The 23,923-nt window shown below is 37.6% G+C and overlaps 1 protein-coding gene across 1 annotated transcript in view; it reads left to right on the top strand.

Annotated features, from left to right (window-relative positions):
• Nucleotides 1-23,923, top strand: part of TUSC3 (tumor suppressor candidate 3) — a 136,920-nt gene that overhangs the window by 107,210 nt on the left and 5,787 nt on the right. Inside the window, exons 7-9 of the mRNA XM_064450837.1 lie at nucleotides 1,624-1,687; nucleotides 17,596-17,670; nucleotides 20,016-20,106. Coding sequence (XP_064306907.1) covers nucleotides 1,624-1,687; nucleotides 17,596-17,670; nucleotides 20,016-20,106 — 230 coding nt within the window. The remainder of the gene's footprint in view (nucleotides 1-1,623; nucleotides 1,688-17,595; nucleotides 17,671-20,015; nucleotides 20,107-23,923) is intronic.

A 23,923-nucleotide genomic window follows, 5' to 3' on the forward strand; every position in this document is an offset into this window, starting at 1 on the left:
GCCTATATATCTATATATTGGTTTAGCTGCATGAGAAATAATGACAGAGGGTCACTATTTGCAGGACCGTGGTCACAACTCAGAGTACACAATCTATTAAGCATTTTAACTTCGTAATTAAGTTTTGTTAGTGTGAAATGTTCCTATTTCATTCCTTTGTTTTATATATATATATGTATGTGTGTGTGTATGTATGTGTGTGTGTGCATATATATATCCTTAGTGAGATTTATGAGGGGCCCTGCAACAAATTAAGAAACACAAATTGACTCATTGTCGTATCATACTGCAATGAGATATTCTTATAAAATCAGTGATTTTTGTCTTGTTAAAGAAAAAAGATGTCTTTGAGAGATGGAATCTTTAGATATATGAAGTTCTTGCCTGGTTTAGCTTTGAATTGGTTATTTAAATGAACATAATATAATTGAATTTTGAAAACAGTAGATAACCATCTCCTGAGTAAAAACTTATCATATCTTATGAACTGCATGTTTTGACAGTGCATCAACCAGAATTTAACCAGTGTGGATGAAGGCATTCTTTTGTATGCTGAAGCATCAGAGTATTTCAAATGTGAATTGTTCTGAATCTTGACAAGGATAGTATTCAGGCAGTTATTCAGAGTAAAATGAACTAAAGTAAAGCATATGAGTTAAAGAATAAACAAGCAACAAAACCCTGAATCCATAAGGAGGGCAAAAAGGTTTTTTTTTTTAATCTTAATAGGAGTGAGCATTTTTCTTTCTATTTAATTGGGGTGAAAATTGTATCTATGCCTAAGAAGAATACATAAAATACTTTTACCACATGGATATATTTAATTTCACATAGAATAGTATGGTAAGCAATACTTGATGTTTGTAACTGATGTAGTAGAGGAAGAGAGAATATTCCTCATTTTGTGCATGTTTGCAGTCCTTCAAATTTTTGTTTCCTTTTTTGCTATCATAGCTAGTTAACAATAAAGACTAACAACTTCTGAATAATATGGTATATGTTCTTAATAATAAATGTACAGAATCAGTCCATTAACAATAACTATTTGGGGGGGAAAAAGTAGACTGTGTTAGGTTTACATTTACTATTAACATCTGTGATTCCATATAAACAAGACATTTTATGAATTAAGATTTTTTTATGGACACAATCGTACCTTCCTGGAGAAATCTGGAATAGAGTTTGTATGAAGAAACTTTACTCAATCTGAGTACGACTAAAGTAGACTAAGATTTAAAGGCAAGGTTCAGTTTTCAGTTTTGTAAAAATCGTGCTGAGGCATGTCCTTGATTTCATCACCTCCGTTCTAAAAAATTGAATCTCCTGAACAAATAAATACATATTCTTTTTTCCACACTAGCAGCAGTGTGAAAGAGTCCAGCATAATGCACTTGCATATGAAGCATTACATTCACTGTATATATGTCCTTTGCCTAAATATGTTCTTTTTAACACTCCTTTTTACTAAACATACATACATGAACTGTGCTGTTAACTTGCAGCTGTTGCTGTCTGTAATTTTCTGCAAAACAGGTTTTATTTTGATTCTCACGTATCCAGTTGTGCCATTTTCAATGGATTTCTTTGTTTTAAACAGGATTGTTTTTCATTTTTGTTTTTCAGAGTTACATACATGGAAGCAGTCAGGCTCAGTTTGTTGCAGAATCACATATTATTCTTCTGCTGAGTATCCTTCAAACTGGTGATGAACAGAAAAAAGCAAGCTGAGGCATAGTGTGCTGCTAAATAAAATTGCTCTGACAGTGTGAATATCATTGAACTTCTGAGCAGGTATTGTATTTTGCCTAGTTACAATATGTTTAAATAAATATTCAATGTTGTTGCTATTTACTGCCAAGAAAAGCTGGCATTGCTTTGCACTAGTATGTAGCTTGTAACCTCTTTTGTTAGTCTTATGCCTGGTTACTAATCTTAATTTTTTTCCTTTCAGTGTTACCTTTTCAGTAGCACAAACTAATTTTCTTCTCCTTTTCACTCTTTATTATAAAATCTAAAAATTTGATGTTAAAAATTATTTCATCTCCTTTAACTGACGAGGAAAGCATACTGAAATTTACTAATAATGTATGAAGATGATTTGTCCTCCAGTAGTCTTTGGTTTTGGGGACTTTTTCCCCACCTAATCTAAACAGTTTATTACTACTTCTTGAAAGAAATAACCCAATCCCATTTGTTCTGACATAGCCTCCTCACAGAAAGACTGAGACCTACTTTTCCTCTTTCATTCATACCGAGTCAGAGCAAGTTAATTTTTTTTTGTGAATATGTCTTAAAAATCTGTAAGAAAGTCTCATACTATCTGGTTTCTTTAAATCCTGCTTCTAATCAGCTTTGTTCATTGAGCGAAAACTCTAGTCACCATTAACCACTATTAAAATACAGTCATTCTATCACAAATACCTTCCTCTAAGGAGAACAAGAGGAAGAAAATAACATTTCCCAATTTAAAGTAACAGCCAGATCTCAGAGTTTGATGGTCCTAGCTACTCTCTCATTCTCTCCCTGAGGTTATGTTAGCTTAGATCCTGCCCTTCCTCTGGCTTTCCTGTCTACCTTAATCTTTGCCATTTACTATCCAAACAGAAAACCAGAATTACATCTTTGTGCTTCATTACATTCATTTTCCTGGCAACAATTTTGCTACCTGTGAAACCTCTCTCCTAGGAGGAAAGGCTGAGAGAGCTGGGACTGTTTAACCTGGAGAAGAGAAGGCTCTCAAGGAGTTCTTATCAATGTGTATAGGTACCTGATAGGAGGAAATAAAGGAGACAGACTTTCTTAGTAGTGTCCTCTAACAGGACAAGAGGCAGTGGGCCCAAATAGAAAACCAGGAAATTCGGTCTGAAGACAAGATGATGATTCTTACTGTGAGGGTGGTCAGACTCTGGAACAGGTTGCCCAGAGGGGTTCTGGAGCCTCCATCTGTGAAGATACTCAAAACTTGACTGGACACAGTTCTGGGCAACCTGCTCTAGCAGGTTGCTTGAGCAGAGGGATTAGATTAGATGATCTCAAGAGGTCCCTTCCAATCTGAACCATTCTGTGATTCTGTCGGTTCTCCAAGTTTTATATCATATCCTAATTAATGTTGTGTCAAAATCAGATTGTATTTGATAAAGTTTTGGAAGCACATTTATTTGTTCATTATTGCTAAATTTGGACTCCTTTTCTTGGGAAGAGAGAGTTAAAGATAAATAGCTTTACCTGAAAACTGCCAAGACAAAATTCGGTGATTATCGAATTAATTGCTACTACATTTTTTTAAAAGTAGACAGAGAGAGTTATTGTGTTTCAGATGAATTTTCTTGTATAATAGATAGTATGCATTGTATTAGTGTTATCTTTATGCTTTCTTTTGTATAGCCACAATTTATTTGTTAATGTTTTTGCTTTTCCCAAACTGCCACAATTTAGACAAATCTGTTATCTAAAACAAATCCTGTTGGCTGCTTGAGAATGGAGAAGTAAACCCCAAACCAGCTGAGATTAAAAATGAACAAAACTTTTGTTCATTACATATTTTGTTTGTCTGACTCAGGCATGAAAGCGATATCTTTTTGTTGGCAGAGACTGTCTTTAAACTGCGAAGTTGGCTAACTACATTAAAGCAGCTGGCTGAAAGAATCCTTTCAGTGTGATTGTTCATTGCCACTTGCAAAAAGAATTCTCTAAGGTTTCATTACATGGCTCAGTATTGTTGAGCTGAGTGTTTAGTCACACACAGATTTCACAAGTGACATGTATTCTTGACAGATTTTAACAGTTATGCATGAAAGAATTAATATTTCGTTATCCTTTCAGTGTTGGTAGTAATTATTAGCTGCTTCATTGCTTCTTCATTATTTGTTTATTCAGGAAATGTTCATAGAAAATGTGGGAATTAAAAAAAAAAAGTATACCAGATTGATAAACAGTAGTACATTCACTTTATCCTTTAAAGTTTAAAAGATGCATTGAATTTTAAAACAAAACATTACTATGCTGGTAACGTACATGCTTCATTTGGTTGCTTCTTTTCACATCGTAGTACTAAGAACAAGGACAAGGTTGTCGCTTCTTGCTAGGTGTTGAAATGCAATGTTGTGTTTCTCTGTAAAGTGAATTTTTAATACCTGTGATGAGAAAACATGAATTTCCATTACATTTCTGTACTTGCTTGTAGATTGTTATTCTACCTAGTGTACTAGATGATTTCATATACAGATCTAGTGTTTTTGCCAGAGCAGTAGGTACATAATTAGGACATGGGTAAGAAGGACTTGTGAAGATGTGAGATATTAAATTATATTATAAAGCAAAATTAAATTCAGTAAAATCTATACAAAGTCATTGATTACATACTAAATGTATGCTCAAAATTTTCATAATATTTTAAACAAGTAGTTTTATTCCTAAGAGATGGTTATTACATCTTAGTAATAACACAATGGAAGTAGCTGTAAAAATACAGCATGTGCAAAACAATTATTTTTAAAAAAAGGGCATTTAGATTATTTTTGTACTCAACTTTATTTCTATGATATGTTTTCTAACAGCCAAAATACTGGTACTTCATTTAACAGCAGATCAGACTAGCTGCAATAGGTTAGATTTAACACTTTCTGAAGAATTTAAAAACTCACACTAAGCAAGTTCCTCAAAAAAACGAGGCATTATTTCACTTCCAAAGTCCCAAACTGCATTCTGATTCATTCTGAGGCTCCTTAGAGGTGGCTGATGGGCCCATCTTACCGATTCCACAGTATCTTATGATGTGGGTGAAGTTTCCTTTTAGAAATTGAGGGGGGAAAAATCACCATATTTCAACATAGATCTTGCTGGTTACTAGGCTGCAGGATAGTGAATGAAAATTTGAGTATGCTTTTAAAACGGAGTGTGATGGGTTCAACCTGGCTGGACACCAGGTGCCCACCAAAGCTGCACTATCACTCCCCTCCTCAGCCAAACTGGAGAGAAAAAGTACAACAAAAGCCTTGTGGGTTAAGATGAGGGCAGGGAGATCACTCACCAGTTACCATCACAGCCAAAACAGACTCGACTTGGGGAAATTAAATTACTCCCAATCAAATCAGAGTCAGATAATGAGAAATAAAATCAAACCTTAAAATGCCTTCCCCCCACCCCTCCTTTCTTCCCAGGCTTAACTTTACTCCCCATTTTCTCTGCCTCCTGTTCCCAAGTGGTGCAAGGGGACAGGGAATGGGGGTTGCGGTCAGTTCATCACACATTGTCTCTGCTGCTCCTTCCTCCTCAGGGGGAGGGCTCCTCACACTCCTCCCCTGCTCCAGAGTGGGGTCCCTCCCACAGGAGACAGTCCTCCAAGAACTTCTCCAACATGAGTATTTCACATGGGCTGCAGTTCTCCACAAACTGCTCCACCGTGGGTCCCTTCCACAGGGTGCAGTCCTTCAGGAACAGACTGCTCCACCATGGGTCTCACAGGCCCACACGTCCTGCCAGGAGCCTGCTCCAGTGCGGCTTCCCACAGGGTCACAGCCTCCTTCAGGCACATCCACCTGCTCTGGTGTGGGGTCCTCCACGGGCTGCAGGTGGATGGATATCTGCTGCACCATTAACCCCCATGGGCTGCAGGGGGACAGCCTGCCTCACCATGGTCTTCACCACGGGCTGCAGGGGAATCTCTGCTCCAGTGCCTGGAGCACCTCCTCCCCCTCCTTCTTCACTGACCTTGGTGTCTGCACAGTTTTCTCTCTCACATTTTTTGATCTTTCAGAGTCACTTGCCTGAGCTAGTTCTAGGCTGCACTGTTTGAGGTGAAATGATTGTGTGGTCCAGAGCATTTGGAGACACCAAGCTGGCTGAGTACAGAGGCAACTCCAGTCAAACTTCAGCACAGCATGGCATCTCTGCCTTTGTACTTGTTCAAGGAACATTTTAGTCCAGGACAGTTTAGCTTCACCCTGCCAAAACAGAGATCTAATCTATCTAAACTGTAACATAACCAAATTCACACAGTTGGCTTGGTGTCCCAAAGCAATTTTCCCATTAGTAGGAATGCAGTACAAAGTACCTGGTTGCCCATGCCCAAGCTGATCCAGAGTTAATAAGCTTTGCAGTACACCCACTGATACCTGCTCAGTCACTCAGATCGCACTCAGGAACAGGCTGTTATCTTGGGTACTGAGCAAATACATAGAGCTGACATCCAAAACTGCCTGACCTAGTAAAAGTCATTGTGGGTGAGCACCTAGCAGAGAACAGTGAAAGAACATGTTGGATATGATGGTGCTTGTTCTTTTGTACACTTCTGTGACTTTCAGACTATTACTACTCTGAAACTGAGGGGTTCATACTGTGCTGACAACATGACTGTTGCTCAGTTTTGTTGCTGTTTGGCTCCCCTTTCTCTTGTCTTGGGAAGTTAACTTCAATAAATTATCATGGAAATCATAGATGTTGGTTGAAAGGGACCTCTGAGGATCACATACTCCAGTGTTCCTCTTAAAGCAGGATTATCTCCAACACTGCTCTCTTCCATGTCTTTGTCTAGTGGAAGTGTTTTAAAAACTGCAAGGACAGGGATTGCATAATCTCTCTGGGCAGTTACAGAAGCGAATTTGTTCTAACATCCGCTCTGAACCTCCCAAGCTGCGATTCTTGGCTCATGCTGTTGTGCATAACGATCTTGTCTGTCGTAAGGTTTTGGCTTCCCTTTGGATTTTTTGCCAGCCTTGTAGAATTAGTGGAGTTTTCACTGATGTTTTCTTTCAAAAATGAATATAACATTCTATGGGCTAGAATAATGAGATCCATTATATTTTAGCTTTTTTATTGCCTGGGAAGAAAACAAAGAGGCAAGGTTTGCTTTTATTCATGCTACTTTACAGCTCATTCCTAGCCATAGATTGGCAGGTTTTTTGGTGGGGATTTTTGGTTTGGGTTTTTGGTTTGGGTTTTGGTTTGTTTTTTTTTTTCACAGAGAGAATGCTTTAATATTTATTTCCAGAGAAAAAGTAATACTGAGTAGCAGGTATAAATTTAATTTGAGGTTGCATTTAATCATCCTTAAAAATATGCTGGTCTTTTAAATATCTGCTTTCAGTCGTCTTTGAAATTGACCAAAATTGATATCCTTCCCAGGAGCAACGGAACATTGTGATCATTTGCAGTGGAGAAGGAAATTTTATGTAATATATAATGGTATTTAGCCTCATATCAGCCTGATGATCACTGCTTCAAGCAATCGGCTGTAATTTACACATATACTAATTTGGGGAGTTATGTAGAATTATATTAATATTGGGACTTTTCTGTGAAGTAGAAGAGTTATCAAAAAGTCGTCACAGAAATTGATGTATAACTGCTGTAGAACAAATATGGCAGACTGCACAAACAAAAATTATTTAAAATAAGAGCATGGAATAGATTTTATTTAAACAGAAATCTTTTATTGTTAAATGGATATGAAAGAAGTGACTTATGTGGAGCTATCAACATGCTATACGTTGTGCAGCCTGTAATGCAAGGTTTTTGCTTCTAAAGAGTTTGAATATCTCTGAGGGCCCTAGGGCTACATAATTTACAGAGGCAAATAACTTTGTTCACAGAAGTAATCCTGGTAAGACAATCTATTTGTTGGCTAGAAATCTAATTCTGCCACATAAAAAGACTATATATCTAAACAACTTATGATTTAACAAAGTTTAGCATCTTCTCAAGTTATCATCACAGTTTGCATCCATGTGTATAAGTGCAGCAATGACCATTAAGAAGTTAAGAGAAGGATTGTGCAAAACGGCACCCAGCCATAATCAATGATTTCAGGATTTTTGAGCCAGATCAAGCATACAGGATAGGAAAGCTTGTAGCTACCGATGAATGCGTTCTTATTTATTTGTAATAATTTTTTGAATTAATTATGGCACAAGATTCTATAGCAATGAATTTTCAGTGTTAACTTCATGTAGTGTGCAGAAGTTACTCCTTTAGGATGTTTTTTTAGCCTTGAAATTTGCATGTTAACTGCATTGTGTGACTTTAATAAGTCATGGGAAATAGTCCTTTCTCCTCTTTTTTCTTTTTTTTTTCTCTCCCTTTTTCATTCTCTTTGGGCCTTCATAGAATTTGCCATATAGATTTCTTTTTTGTCCCTTCCAAGTTGAAAAATTCTTGTCTTTCCTCATGTAGAAGATGTTCCAGGCTGCTGGTGTCTGTTCTTGCAACCCTTTCCTGACAGAAATGGGGTCATAGTTAATAAGAGTCAGCAGAACTAATCAGGTATTATTTTCAAAAGAAAAAAAAAGTGCAGGAGAGTTTGACATCCTTGGAGAGACAAGGAAGAGGCACTAAAGACAAGGATATTGAAGGACTGTTGCTAGAGTTAGGGAGGATAGAGTTATTAAGAAGACATAGAGGCAGAAGAGATATAAATGGAATTAAGAGCTGTCATCTTCTAAGAGGATCAACGTGAAGTAGACTGCACAATCAGTATTACTGTTGTACGTAACTGTAGTTGAATAGAGTATGTTGACTGTTGTAAACCAAACAGCCATCGGAGTATGAAGTGTTGAGCTGTAAATATGGCTCTGGATGTGAAGATACAGCGAGAAGTATAAAGAATAGTAAGGTTGGATAGGCTGCGTTAAAATTGAAAGCTTTCTTCAGTTCTTTCATTTCTCCCTTTGGTAGACACTAATCAGTACTTCTGATGAACGTCCATTGTCATCAAGTTTTTATTTCATTCCCTGGAGAAATAAAACTGATTTGAATGTGACGTGTCATATTTTTTTCCGTTTGCAGTAACAGTGAATCTTTATTATACAGAGTAAATTTAAAAGTTACAGTAAATATTGTCATTATTAAAAGTTTCAGTTATTAAGCAAATTATTTGTTGTACAGGAAATACATCTATATAGGATAAATCTATTATAGGAAATAACAGTTACTATTAACCAGATAATTTTCTTGTTATTACTATTAAACTTAGTTAACCTTGATGCTGATAAAACACATGCACCTAAGTAAAAATGGAAATGTCTTTTAGGTTTGTTAATTTAAATTCCCAAGGCAGAGTTTAATGTGACAGCTGTGTAGGTGGATATGAGATGTTGATTGAGAAGGAAAAAGAAATTTGATTGGTTACAAAGAAAAAGACAAATCTTTTCTGTAGCATTAAAATTACACCTATTATGAAAGACATTTCCTGTCCTACAGAGTGAATTTAAATGAAGTGTATTAAGTGTCTCTGGTGTAAGGAGACTTAACCACAGAATAAATTTAAATGGAAGATGTCTTTCAGTGTGTCAGTAGGGCTTGTGCAAAGTCATTGAGCATAAGAACCTGAAATTTTGAGTCAAAGTCAGTAGAACAATAGTCATTTAGCTCTCAGTAGTAAGACTATCAGCCGTACATAATGGAATCAAATTGTGTTCCCCAGAGATTATGTAAAAGTGAATGATGATGACAACTAAAGCAGTGAGATAAGGTTTTTGTATGCTTGATCTTAAGGATAAGAAAAAAGGAAGAACACCACAGTGGAAAAAGAGAACTAAAGGCACAAAATTATAGCATATTTAAGCATGTTTCTTAACTATGGAAGTCAACATCCAAAGTAGCAAAACTTACTGTGTCTTTTCTATTCTTTGCGTGCGTTATCCACTAATACTGTCTGTAAACCTTGTAGGCTCTTCTGGCTCTTCCAGAGGCTGCCTGACTCCTCCTAACGGTAATGAAGCATAAGGAGATGATAGCTAGAAAAATCAAGACATTTCCTTACATTACCTCATTCTTCTATTGCTTGACCTTAAAATAAATCATAATATGACCTTTTAAGAAACATACTAAAGTCTCCTAGATGTTAGAAAGAAACACAGATACCTTAAATTTACAGCTTAGCATTTGTCAATGCAGCATACAACATAATTCTCTTTCATCAGCTAATTGAATGATACTGCATTTGGTGAATTAACGTCAAATATGACGTGTTTCCTTTGTATGAAAATACCAACTCTGTGGTTCAGTGATTTTCAACCATTTACCATTGCTGGCTTGTAAAATTTTCCAGTGGCAGTGCTGACCCCTGCAAAGCAAATTTAGCTGTCGGCTGCTCTGGCAATTGCCCCATTTTTATTTGCCTTTTGCAAATATCTTACTACTAGTCCACAGACCAAGAGGCGTTCACTGACTGCAAGCTGAAGACAACAGCATTTTTAAGAGTTACTTTAGGCATCAGCAGGGGGGCAACGGTGCAATCACAGCCAGGAGAGAGAAGAGAGAGAGAATGTGAGAAAACTGTGCAGACACCAAGGTCAGTGAAGAAGGAGGGGGAGGAGGTGCTCCAGGCACTGGAGCAGAGATTCCCCTGCAGCCCGTGGTGAAGACCATGGTGAGGCAGGCTGTCCCCCTGCAGCCCATGGGGGTTAATGGTGCAGCAGATATCCATCCACCTGCAGCCCGTGGAGGACCCCACACCAGAGCAGGTGGATGTGCCTGAAGGAGGCTGTGACCCTGTGGGAAGCCGCACTGGAGCAGGCTCCTGGCAGGACGTGTGGGCCTGTGAGACCCATGGTGGAGCAGTCTGTTCCTGAAGGACTGCACCCTGTGGAAGGGACCCACGGTGGAGCAGTTTGTGGAGAACTGCAGCCCATGTGAAATACTCATGTTGGAGAAGTTCTTGGAGGACTGTCTCCTGTGGGAGGGACCCCACTCTGGAGCAGGGGAGGAGTGTGAGGAGCCCTCCCCCTGAGGAGGAAGGAGCAGCAGAGACAATGTGTGATGAACTGACCGCAACCCCCATTCCCTGTCCCCTTGCACCACTTGGGAACAGGAGGCAGAGAAAATGGGGAGTAAAGTTAAGCCTGGGAAGAAAGGAGGGGTGGGGGGAAGGCATTTTAAGGTTTGATTTTATTTCTCATTATCTGACTCTGATTTGATTGGGAGTAATTTAATTTCCCCAAGTCGAGTCTGTTTTGGCTGTGATGGTAACTGGTGAGTGATCTCCCTGCCCTTATCTCAACCCACAAGGCTTTTGTTGTACTTTTTCTCTCCAGTTTGGCTGAGGAGGGGAGTGATAGTGCAGCTTTGGTGGGCACCTGGTGTCCAGCCAGGTTGAACCCACCACAGTGTGATATTCTTAAAAAGATTTATAGGTGCTTAGAGAAAGCATGACAGATGCTGTGTGTGCATGCTGAAGGATCAAGTGTGTACTAACAAAGAGACGAGACATTGTATTAAAACAAGTCTAGTGTTCAAAATGAAGTGCTTGAAACTAAGGTGGATGTTTGGAATAAGTGTTAGAACAATAACAGAAAAGTATACAATGTCATAAATACTTCCAAATAGCTCAAATAGAGTTTGTTTTAGGCAATGTATGTGTGATTAAAATTTAAGAAATGAAGGGTTTTTTTAAGAAAAATTCAATCACTGGTATGCTTAACAGTAAGGAAACTAAACTACTCTTCTCCATCTACATGTTCTTGGAGATGTGTATACTTCTGTGGTTTACAATCATAGAATCACAGAATCACAGAATGGTTTGGGTTGGAAGGGACCTTAAAGATCATCTAATTCCAGCACCCCGGCCACGAGCAGGGATGCCTTCCACTAGACCAGGTTGCTCAAAGCCCCATCCAACCTGGCCTTGAACACTTCCAGGGATGGGGCATCCACAGCTTCTCTGGGCAACCTGTTCCAGTGCCTCACCACCCTTGCAGTGAAGAATTTCGTCTCTATATCTAATCTAAATCTACCATCTTTCATTTTAAAGCCATTAGCCATTGTCCTACCACTACACTAAAGTCCCTCTCCAGCTTTCTTGTAGGCCCCCTTCAGCTACTGGAAGGCTGCTATAAGGTCTCCCCGCAGTCTTCTCTTCCCCAAGTTGAAAAACCCCACCTCCATCAGCCTGTCTTCACAGGAGAGTTGCTCCATCTCATCTGGGCATTTTTGTGGCCCTCCTTTCGACTCGCTCCAGCAGGTCCATGTCCTCCTTATGTTGGGGGCTCCAGGCTGAACACAGCACTCCAGGGTGGGGTCTCATGAGGGCAGAGCAGAGGGTGAGAATCACCTCCCTTGACCTGCTGCTCAAACTGTTGATTTGTATGTCTCTAGGCAAGAAAATTTATAGAGACAAATTATAAAATGTAAATCAGGTTAGAAAAAAATATTTATTTTGTGCAGTGGCAAACCACACTATAAGAATTTGCAAGATGGACAGGACTAACTCTGAAACTCCATCAGATGTAATTTACATAACTAAAAAGGTATAAATAATGAATGTAAAGATCATCTCCCCAGAGTTAGTTTTAGGTGATACGAAAAGTTGACACCAATATGAATAACTAGGATGTATATCAGGCCGAAAACCCCTGAATGTTTGGTTAGTGATTTAGCACAAACTTAGGTATCTTTAAGCTGTGTTGTTGCAGTTCAATTAAAATGCGTTCCAGAATCTTTCTCCTCTGAAGCTTTTTTAAGGTTTTTCCATTCTCAAGTGTCTAAGAGCATCACAAGAGGGACAGTTCCATCAGATTCTCTGTAGATTAGAAAGACAGTCTCATAAATTGAAGCTGAAACTAATCAAATGACTAATAAACTTTTTCACTATAGGAGATTCTATATTAGTATCAAATTGGCTCTCTGCTCCGTTAAAATGATGAAAAAGCATAAAAAAGGAAAGTGATGTAGTTTGCTTGGCATGTAAATGGTTGAAATGCAAACTTCCAGCTACTTCGCTCTTGTGACTTGCATATTTCAAGGAGTTGAGAGGAACTCCAGTGCCAAGACTCATGTAATAATTCCTAAAATTATTGAAAGGCCATTTGGTGTACCTGAAGCCATAAGGTTTTAAGCTGAAAGAATGTTCAGGGTTATTGCGAGTATCACTACAACTGGATTTCAGGCCATTAAAAAATACTGAAGTACATCTTGATTGTGTACAATTCATGCTTAAATTAAATTCCTATTCAAATAAATAATTTTCAGATTGTGCTCCACTTGTTCAACTTCTGAATTAGGAGTCATCCTTCTTTAATGATATGAGAAATACAGTGATTGGTATCTCAAATGTGCCTCCTTCCTCAGCCCTTGAGGCCTTTTCAATCATCCACTGGTATAGTTATGGTCTAATTGAGAATTGATTGCACATTGAATAACATAAGTGGAACATTAGAGTCATTGGTCATTGTTCCCTAAACTGATGCAACAAATGTCTTGAAAGAAACCATGAGACCTGTTTTGTTGCAGAACCATATTTTTTGTCTTGGTTAGTTTCTTCAACCTATGATAAAAAAAAATCAGATCCTCAAGTTAGGAAAAGTGGTTAATACCTTGTTTTCAAGAACTGCACGTAACTGAAGAGTATTTTCTAACTAGGATGACTGGAATGCATGTTATGCTCAGATTTTTCAAATATAACTTGAAAGTTAAATCCAACCTGAAATGGTTCAGGTAAAGAACCTGTAATGTGACCAGTATTTCTGAAATTATAGCAGGTATTTTAGAGGTTTAAGTATTAGTAGGAAAAAGTTAAGAAAAATATGTCTGTCAGCAAAGTATGCACCTCTCATAATGGAACAGCAAAGAATTTCTCATGTTCTAATCATCACCCCCCAGCCAAACAAAATTTAAAAAAAAAGAAAAAAGAGAAAACAAAACACCATAGATTTTCCTGTTGATCATACTAATCCTTCAGAAAAAATGTATATGCTTTTTTTTGTTCCACGTATGATAAAGTGAAACAGAAGTTTTTTAAGTTTTTGTGATAATATGTCCCCATTTTACTTAACAGTATACTGAGCACAGGCTTGAGTGGATGAATATTCTGTTCCCCAGTTTTTCTTCCTCATGTGTTATTAAGCAATTGCATGATCTGCGACTAAAGCTTGTTGTTTCTTTATGTTCATAAAGCTAATGCCAGATTTTGTACTCTTGGCAGAAATCCAGCAGAATATGAATGACACCACCGAACTTTTTTCACAAAAGTAACTAAGCGTTAGTCAACCTATTTTCTCTTCTTTTATTCCCCACTCACTACTAATTAGGACTAAATTTTTGAAGTAAAGATATAAATTACATATCACATTGATAAACTTATGAACTATAGGGTTTTCTTCCTTTTGGGTGTTCTGGCTGGAATTAGCAGTGATTAAATTTTCTGTTAAGTTATGCTAATAAAAAGTCCCCAGAATTTACTAGTAATCACTTTCACTTTGTAGCGTATCTATCATTCTGGAGTTTATCGATCCAATCTTTTTTCTTTTGGTTTGGGTTTGGTGTTGTGGGTTTTTTAAATACTTCCGATCAGGCATCTTGATTTTTGCAGAGCTAGAAATTATGCTTTGTTACTGCTGATAATTTTTTGAATAATCTTAAGAATTTTGATGATCATTGTGGTTTTTGTCCTACTTTAAAACTCTTCTTCAGGTATCAAAACATTCAGAACCTTTTCAAAAGCACTAACTAAATATTATAAGTTGTCAGTTTCTGCTAAAAGCATGTATCAGCTGGGAAAAGGAACAGCATGAGGAAAAAAATGCTACAGAGGGATACACTTATGAGAAAACATGAGCATCTGAATGTAAAACATTTGCTAAACATGGTTTGTCTGAGTGCCACGTTCCCCTCATCATTTCAGAATGGTTTTGTAATACACAGTGAGAGAGATAAAGAGAAATTAGAAAATAAGTACATCTTTTGATGCCGTCTCATTTTTTGCAGGTGGAAAACTGTCCAAGTAACCACTTGCCAAAATTTTACATTCCGCACTGCTAGAGAAATACGATACTGTAAAAGATTGGAATTGGCATTGGAACGGGCTCCTCAGAGAAGTGGTGGAGCCACCATCCCTGAAGGTGTTCAAAAAACGTGTAGGCATGGCACTTCAGGGCATGGTTTAGGAGACATGGTGGTGTTGGGTTAACGATCCTAGATGGATAATGATCCTAGAGGTCTTTTCCAACCTGAATTTATCTGTGATTATTTTCAGAGCTAGGACTGTTGCTTTCTTTTGTAGAATATCAAAATAATGTAAAGACATAACATACAATGTTAGAAATGAGCTAAAAATAAGCTAAGTATTTGTGGTAAAAAGCTAATGATAGCATTGAAATCGCAACTCAGTAAGACTGAATTTTGACTTCAGCATCACAGGGCTGAGGCAAGTGACATGCTCAGTGTTGGAGTGTGACGTTACGAAGCTGATGTCGTTGAAGCTAAAAGGCAACCAGTGAGGCTGTAACCTCAACAATGATGACCAAAGTAAGAAAGCAACAACTGAAGCAAAAATAGTGACAATGTGAGGGAAGCTTTAGGAGTAATGGTGTGAGACTCCAAAAGAGAGGAAAAAGAATCGGCACAGTTCAGCTGGTTATGGATCTAAAGTTCTTAGTTGCAGAGCAAAGAGTTACTTTTGTGAGACTGTTCTTCCTGATGGTAAGAAAAGTTAATTAAAACTTATGGTCTGGTAAGAAAATAAGAACTCGTTTACAGAATGGTTGTCTGACAAATGGCTTTGTAGTGTGTGGTTGGTTGGTTGTTTTTATTCTCAGAAGCAACCAGGTAAGGGAAATGGCAAAGGACCACATTATGCGCAATATCGCATGAGATAATCAACCAAATAAAATCCGATTAAAAAGCAGTCCAAAAACGCTGCAAAAAGCAGCACTGCGCTGAGAGGCTCTGGTGACTTACTTTCACATCTTGGGGCTGTTTTTTTCCCATCACTCAGTTAAACTAAGAACAAAAACACTACTATGAATCTAAGCGAGGGATCGGTAAAATAAAGTTGTTGTAGATAATGCTACATTAGGGGCTTTTCTTAATAGGCTAGAAATATATGTGGAATTCTTTTCTTCTCAGCCCTTATTGCACTTCCTCAATTAATTCATTTTTATGCTTTTGTAACTTTAGAAAGCAGAGAAGTGAATGATTCTCGTGACAGTTTTTTCAATTCTTTGTAGCTCTGGAGATTTCCAGTCTCTTATGATCATGAATCTGAATCTTAACAGGCAAAATTTTTAGAAAGTAATTTTTGCCTTCCCTTCCAATTTGCATAGTCTTGTGGATTTTGTGGTTGGGTTTTTCCCCCACCATTTTGTGAAAATTTTTTGTATTGTTTAGTCAAATCTAGTAATAAGCTTCTGGAAAACTTGACTATAACCATTTAATCATAAGAGTGACACTATGCACATCTGTGAGAAAGTAAATTGGGCTACTAGTGTGTTTCTTTATTAGAAGTCCAGTCTAGACCTCAGACGTTAGACTAGTGTCTAATTTAGGACTATAGGTAGATGTCTGTATCGACCAGGGAGTGTTAAACTTAAATTTCCTTGATGTTGCCTATTGGGTGAGACGGGCATCTGCCTCCTTTCACCATCAGTGTTTGCTTTTGTTAATTCTGTTATTCTTCAGTAGACTGTTCTCATCCTATGTATATGGAATTTGGAAGTCTTAAACCTGACCCAGGCTGCTAATCTCTAATGAAGTGTGATGGTGTTAGCATTGACATTTCTAAATCCTTTCACTCAGGCTCAGCTTAACTGAAATTGTATAACTGAAATTTCAGATGTCTTTGAGCATTTTGGTCTAATAACGTTTCTAACATGAAAAATATTAATATGACTTGATAGGATTAGTGTAAGTATAATGTTGTAGGATGCAGGTATTGTTTATGGATGTAGCATGTTTGAAGTATCTCCTGTGCATTATCTGTAATGTATATCACGTGCATATATAGAAGCATCATATCATTCTTAAAGTTTGTAGTCATCGTGCTACCTAGCCCTGGGGTAAGTAATGTTTATAAATCCAACCTTACTCAAGAATTGGTTAGCTCTGGTAAAGTTCTTATTTCCTGAAATTATGAGATATAGCTCCCATGATGCACTCATGCTTCAGTATGGCATTCAGGCATGCCGCCTCTTCAGAACAGATGTTATGCACAGTAGTAACCATTCCTTTTTGTTTATACAGTTTCCAATAAACAATTAAGTGAATGGTTGAAGATCTAGCTAAATTAGTTAAATTGTTTTATCATTATGTACTTGTTCACATTTGTAACAGTTATAAAGAGACAATAAAACACTGAAAGTGGCTGAGGACTTTGCCTCTGAGATGTTTCTCTGCTGAACTATTAAACAATATGACACTAAAGAAGGAGCTAACATCTTGTCTAAAAGCAGAGGAAGATAAAGCAGTCCAGCTGCTTCAGTTTGCATCAAATAACCAGTGAATTATTGTAATGACACTGAATGATTTCTGGTTCTTTTAGTTTTCATTTTTAAAAATCCTTTACTTCCAATATACAGAATATTGTAAGGTATTGGGGAATAGCTATTTCCATAACTGTCCAAAATTTGTGTGTCCTACTTGACGACTTGTCCTTCAAAGCTTTTTGAACCTTCTCTCCTTTTTTATGTGGAATGCACGAAGGGAAATCTTACTACACACTTTTGCCACAGGTGAGTGTATTGGTACAGTACAGATTGTGATGTGCAGTTTTATATATAAATACTTTCTTTCATTTTATGATCTTGAAAGCTTTAGTTCATAGGTGTACCTTGGTGGCTTTCAGAGGTATCCACACATCTGCTGTTTTCCTTGACAATGGCTATACAGATGCTGCTATCACCATGGGAATGGTACTCCTGAATGAAGCTGCTACTTCCAAAGGGGATGTTGGAAAACGGAGAAGTAAGTTATTTAGTATAACTAAGGCAATTTTTAGACAATTAGAAGACATTGATAAATAACGAATATCTGATTAAGTTTTCTGAAGGTCCCTACTTTAAGCCAATTTCTACCTTTTGTGGGGTGGAGAAGAGTGTAAAAATTCTATTCATAAAACTGCATTCACTGGAACCTGTAAGAGTAAAAACTGTTTTAAGCATACTCAGCCAAGCTACAGCTTGACACAGTATCTCCACTACATAGTGCTGCATCATGTGGACACTTTTTGGCTCTTGATCTATATTGAAGGTCAGGACAATAAAGAACAGGAGTTTCAAAATATTATTTTCAAAATGAACATAGACATTTAAGGTGTTTAAGATGGCAATGTCCAAAGGAGTATGAAAATTGTTTTACTTGGTATGCTTTGCCAGTATAATTTCTCCAGAGAAAGGTGAAAGCCCAGCAGTAGATGTAGTACAGAACATATCCTAATCTGTAATGTCTAAAGATTCTTAGCCTGAAGTGTAAGTTTTATGTTTTTCTGAATGTTGACATTCAGAATATTTGGAGGATTTTTTGGCAATGAATTACATAAACTTACAATATGAAAATATTTTGTCCAGATTTAAACTTCCTAACTGTTGTTTTGAACAAACTTTTACTGAGCACAGCATAGGTTGAAACAAATATGCCCATCTGCATTTGTTCCTTTTATAATATGTTTTTCATATCCACTGCCACTTATTCTTTTTCTCATACACGGCATTGAAGACCTTTGAAAGACACCAGTCTCCCTACGCTGCTTCCCCCTTCTTTCTAGATCAGTTTTTTAGCTTCTTCTGTGTAATACACAGGACTGCAGATAGGGCTGGCCAACTGTTTTCTGTAAAAGCATTCTATAATTCTTCATAATAGCTGGTTGAATGTCGGCTAGGGATCTCTATAGTGATTTGAGGGTCTCCTTCAACTAGCTGTAGATGCATCATTTAATTCTGAATATCTTTTACAGTATCTAGCTTTAATACTGATGTCAGAACAGACAGTGACATGAGTTTGATTAGAATAAGACCTTAGATCATGACTGAGATCTGGGTCTGGCCACAGCTAAATAACAGTGGGCTGTGGTACGAATTCAGACTCTCTTCTGCTTGTGGCCATTATGTGAATGCTTTCCATGTACCTGCCTTGCATCATTCATGCTTCATGGTTTATTCATGCATGCTTTGAAATCATATTTGTGAGTGGTGATTTCTTTATAATGAAGTGTGTTTATAAAAATTGTACATGGCTGGTTTTCTCAAAATAACTGCAGAAATTTTGTATTTCAATTGATGTGTGTCAGTTTCCACATGGTAAGTTTTAATGAAAAAACTTGTCATTGTCAGTTTCCCCAGCTTCATGGTTACTCATCCTTCGCTCAAAGCCAGCACACTTCTGAGGCATGAATATTGCAATTAAATAGCAAACGTTTGGCTAAAGCAGGAATAGGATAAGAAGAGAAGCTTTTAAAATCAAAGTAGCTCACTAGAACCAAAACATTATCTAATGTAGATGAGCTGCATCTCAGTTATGTGCACCAGCTTGTAACATGTTGGATTTTTTTTCATTTACATACAATTGAGAAAGCTATCATGATCAAAAAGGGTTTATGCTATTACTACACAGGTGCCAACTGGTGTCCAAATTTTATTGATTAATTTAAGCGTTTACTTTGCTAATTCATTCTTTGCCTGGAAAGGCTCAAAGTACTTGCGTCTGGATGCTGTCAGAAGGTCTGTGTCATTAGGTACCTTCAAAACCCAAAGACTTATATTGCTGTCAAGTTAAGATTAAAAATTTATTTAGCAACCAGCCTTAAAACTTATTACAGTGAAATGTTTTAGTCACTAAGAACTAGGTAAGGTAGTTACTAAACTGCCTTTGCTGTTACTTCAGCCTTAGATGGTTGACTAGAGAGAACATGATTCTATTAGTCAAGGGATATTTTTCTAAATGTAATTTGTTTTCCAAAAAGAACAAGCAAATACCTGAAATTATATTGCTTGATATGTATAATTTACAGGGTTATTAAATCCATTATCAGAAGTAAGATGTTTGCATCCACATACATTTGAGTTCCAAATTGCTACTTTTTTCTTGAAAATACATTCACACTGACAAGTTATTTTTTGTTAATAACCATAAATATTATTTCCATATGTATTTGAAATCCTGTCAGGAAATAGTGGGTATCAATAGTCAAGGCAGTAACATTTTTGTATTTAACTGTGTCAAAATTCTGTGTAAATGATTGACATAAATAATATCCTTTGTAGAGATTCCAGTTTTAAATCTTTTATGTGCTAATAAAGTTATTTTCTGTCCAGTCATATGCCTGGTAGGCCTGGGTCTAGTGGTCTTTTTCTTCAGCTTCCTGTTGTCGATATTCCGCTCCAAATACCATGGCTACCCATACAGGTAATGTCTCATTAAATTCTTGTCTTATAGATGTTAATAGCTTTGTATAAGTTTAAGAGTAGCTTTCAGGTAAACAGTCTTTAATTTTTACCACTGAAGTCTATGGGAGCTGGGACAAGCAAGAAGAATGGTGATTAATTGAAGCAAACAAAAAAGAGCTGGAAACCTAATGTTAATGTGACCATTAATGCAGACCATTTAAATGGGTTTGAGCACAGACATGGGGCATACACAATGCCTAATGAAAAATGCAGAAGAAAACGTGCTTGAGTTTATAAACCTTTACTATATATTTCTTTGTGTATCTTTACAACTAGGATGTACATAAGACAAGGCACAAAAAACCAAACCAATATACATGCTAAGCTATGTTTTATCACTAAAGGTACCCTCTTCTTCTGTCAGCCACACCAGAGAGGAACGAAAGGGTTATGGTATCTCATAATTATATGTACAGCTATCAATATCAGTTATATTTTGTCTGACAAGCAGAAAAATTGGAAAAATAGTAAAGAAAATACTGTTCTTGCCTTTTGTAGGTAGATGCTTTCAGCTGGGAGGTCACCTACAGACATAGTCTAGGCATCTGATTCACATCTTACTGATCTGTTATATATTTTTTTAGTAGCCTGCCAGGAACAGATGGCCCATATCATTTCCTTTTGATCTTGATACCATTTTCAGATGTACATTAAAAAGCCTAGCTAGAGGAAAGGGAAAGGTGCAATTAAGCAAAGTCTCCAGTGCTATACTAAAGATGTACCGGGCTACTGAGGTAAAAGCAATACAGTGACATTGCCCAAGTCATCAAGTGTGTGGAACAAAACAGAGACTTGTTGATTTTTCTCTCCCAAAGATTTGTTTTTTAGGATGGCTAAATATTTTTAATGAAGGACAGTCCTTTTCCTGTTGTTCTTATTCTCCAAGATCAGAAATTTTGTTCCACTGACTTTTGATCTTCTTTGAAACTATGCTGTTCTTCCTTTTGCTTCAGTCTTTGCTCCTTTTTAACTTTTTTTCCTGTAGATATATTAAAATATATATATATACACACAGCTGACATAGCCTTAACATGCTATGCTCAGCTTTACAATAGAGATAGTACGCATGAGTGCTGTTTTCCCCCCTCTAGTTGGTCACAATGTGGTTAAAAAGATAAGATTTTCCTTATTTCCAGAGAAATTGGTTTCTATAAACTAGTAGACTAATCCTTCACAGAGTATTAGTCTACATTACTATTACCATGGATGGAAGAGTAAGTGGATGACATGTGTGTTGCAATGTAGATATAGTAACATTTTGCTGAAAGATCTGGCATGATGAAATGCCAACTAAAACATCTGCAAATATATATGTAAGGGAAACATTAGTACAACAGATTCAGAAGGTTGTATTTTGAAGTAAGTAGAGAACAAAAGAACTGTATCTATTAATGTTAATAGTTCTGTTAACATTAATCACCTGATTAGTCACCTGATACTAGTTTTAGCATTCAATAACATCATACTCCAGACAAGGAAACTCTTCCCATTGCAGTATGCACAGGAGGTCTGCTCCTGCTTTTTATTCATTCTTTCCTACTAGGGGAGGAGGTCTGTAAAAGGGCCCAGTAGTATAATATTGCAAGATTTCATCAGTATGGAGTTAGTAGTTTGCCATCTCTGATAGTCTGTACAGCCTTTCAGCATCTAGCTTGACTGACCTGGGTTGAAGACAGGATCCAGTTTTCCTGAGTGTGAGGTATTCTTACTTCCCATTAAGTGATTAAGACTTAAACTTAAAAGGGTATTATAAGCTTGCTCTGCAGCTGGTAAACTCACTTGAGAGGCACTGACAAAGAATGTCAACCTATGGTCTGAGCTCACTTGCATCTTCTCATAACTTTACTAAAATGAAAAAAAGCAGTTGTTGTGTTTCTTTCCATGCAATTTAGCAGCTACTAAAGAAAACCTGACAGTTGTACTAGTTTCATTTTTAGTCCTTTCCTCTTAGGAATGTTCTTATCACCTATTAACAACATGCTTATATGACTCTGCCAATTTCCAGACCTTGCATGGCTTTTGTGGAAGTTTGCACTAGGGTTTTTTGACTGCTGTATGATACCTAGGATGTCTGAGGTTGAACAGTACCTTCTGAACATGACTATGCTCTGTCATTTGGCATACAATACCCTTGATGTTATTGCAGAACAAATTGCTCGTGTCTACTACATATCCAAATATATTGTAAGTTTTAAGAATCTTAATCTAATTAATGTAGGGGTTTTCCCTCTTTTCCTGCTAATTTGTTTGCTGTAAACTTGGGGTGGGATGAATTCCACCCCCCACCGCCCTCCACCAATTGAACCTGTATTTAATGAAATAACAGACATATTTTCTTTGGAATATTTAGCAGAAGTTGGAGCCCTATGTAGACCTCATACTCCTCTGTTAGTATACAAGCAAAGAATAAAGGACATCAAGAACCATGGGCCAGGGGAGCGGCAGGAGGGTGTTGCGTTAATAGTAGGAGTCTGAGTGGCGGCTAGGGGGAGACCCTACCATTGAGTCACGAGGTTCAGACAGGACCCCCTTGCTTTCTAAACTCCTTCTCCGAGAGGAGTCTAGGTGCGACTAAGTCCAGTCTTAGTCTAAGACTTGGTCAACGGTTTATTTTCTAAGGGTTGTAGAAGTAACCGCGCATCAGAGTATTTGTTGTTAGTAGCTAATTTGGCTGCTGTCCCGGCTTGTCGCATTCAAAGGGAACGATCACGGCCAGATTAATGTACAGTATGATTTATTAAAGCAACAGATACACAAATTCTTTGGATTACCGGTGATAAAATTGCTGGTTACAAGACACAAATGCTAAGAAAATTAGGAACACTGCTAGGCTACAAGTGCTTTAAGCAAATGTGAAGCAACTCTAATGCATTGGAGATTTAAAGTGAAGCTATAGAGAGGTTTCTAAGTTTTCCTGGGGAAACACTTGGTATAACCAGATGTTCAGATCTTACCCAAAGACGTCCCATGGGGAGGGGAGAGAGGCTCAGCCCATTGACTGGTCCCAGAAGTCAGAGTGGTACGCAATGGTATCTTCCCCAACATCCTCTTTCTCTTCACACATTGTATACTATTTTTTACCTTTCAGGTGGAGCTTGAGTGACTCTAGTCATACATACCTTTATTATGACTGGTGTAAAATTTCCTTGCTCTGCTTTTAAAGGTGTAGGCTAGAAGAAATTCAAAGCGCATGCCCAGTGAGGGGTGGTCGCACCTTAGAGGTGTGTGACTTTGGGGATGGAGGTGTGTTTTGGTATTATAATGATATTATAATGAGCAAAGTTCACCAAAAAGGACAGCATTTTGTCAAAACTATGACAGACGGTTGGCCCAGGGTGGCAAATACGCAGCGTACCAGCTCCATGGTACCTCGAGTTCCCATTTATCACAGAGCCTGGCCGCGATGTTTCCACGCCGCTCCACCCCCTGGACAACTCCTCTTAGAGTCAGTACCCCAAGTTCTCCTGGCATTGCCGACATCTGTGGTTACTAGGGAACTTCTGTGGAATGGATTCCTCACAGAGCAGCTGAACTTCACCCTGACAGCTTCTTCAGTGCTGTACCTTTTCTAAAAATATAGGTTTAATTTCTAAGTCACCTGCAGCAATTATTCCACAGAGGGGGAAGGAAGAAGGGAGAGCTTCTGAATTCTATTGAAAGTTTAAGTCCAAGAAATTGAAGTTGATAATGCAATGCATGTGGAAAAAAATTGCACCTGTTAGTGTGTTGAAGCTGGTGAAGGAGGAAATAAAAGAAATCCAGGATAGTGCTGAAAA

Source organism: Phalacrocorax carbo, chromosome 4, assembly GCF_963921805.1.
Source record: "Phalacrocorax carbo chromosome 4, bPhaCar2.1, whole genome shotgun sequence".
NCBI classification, from domain to species: Eukaryota; Metazoa; Chordata; class Aves; order Suliformes; family Phalacrocoracidae; genus Phalacrocorax; species Phalacrocorax carbo.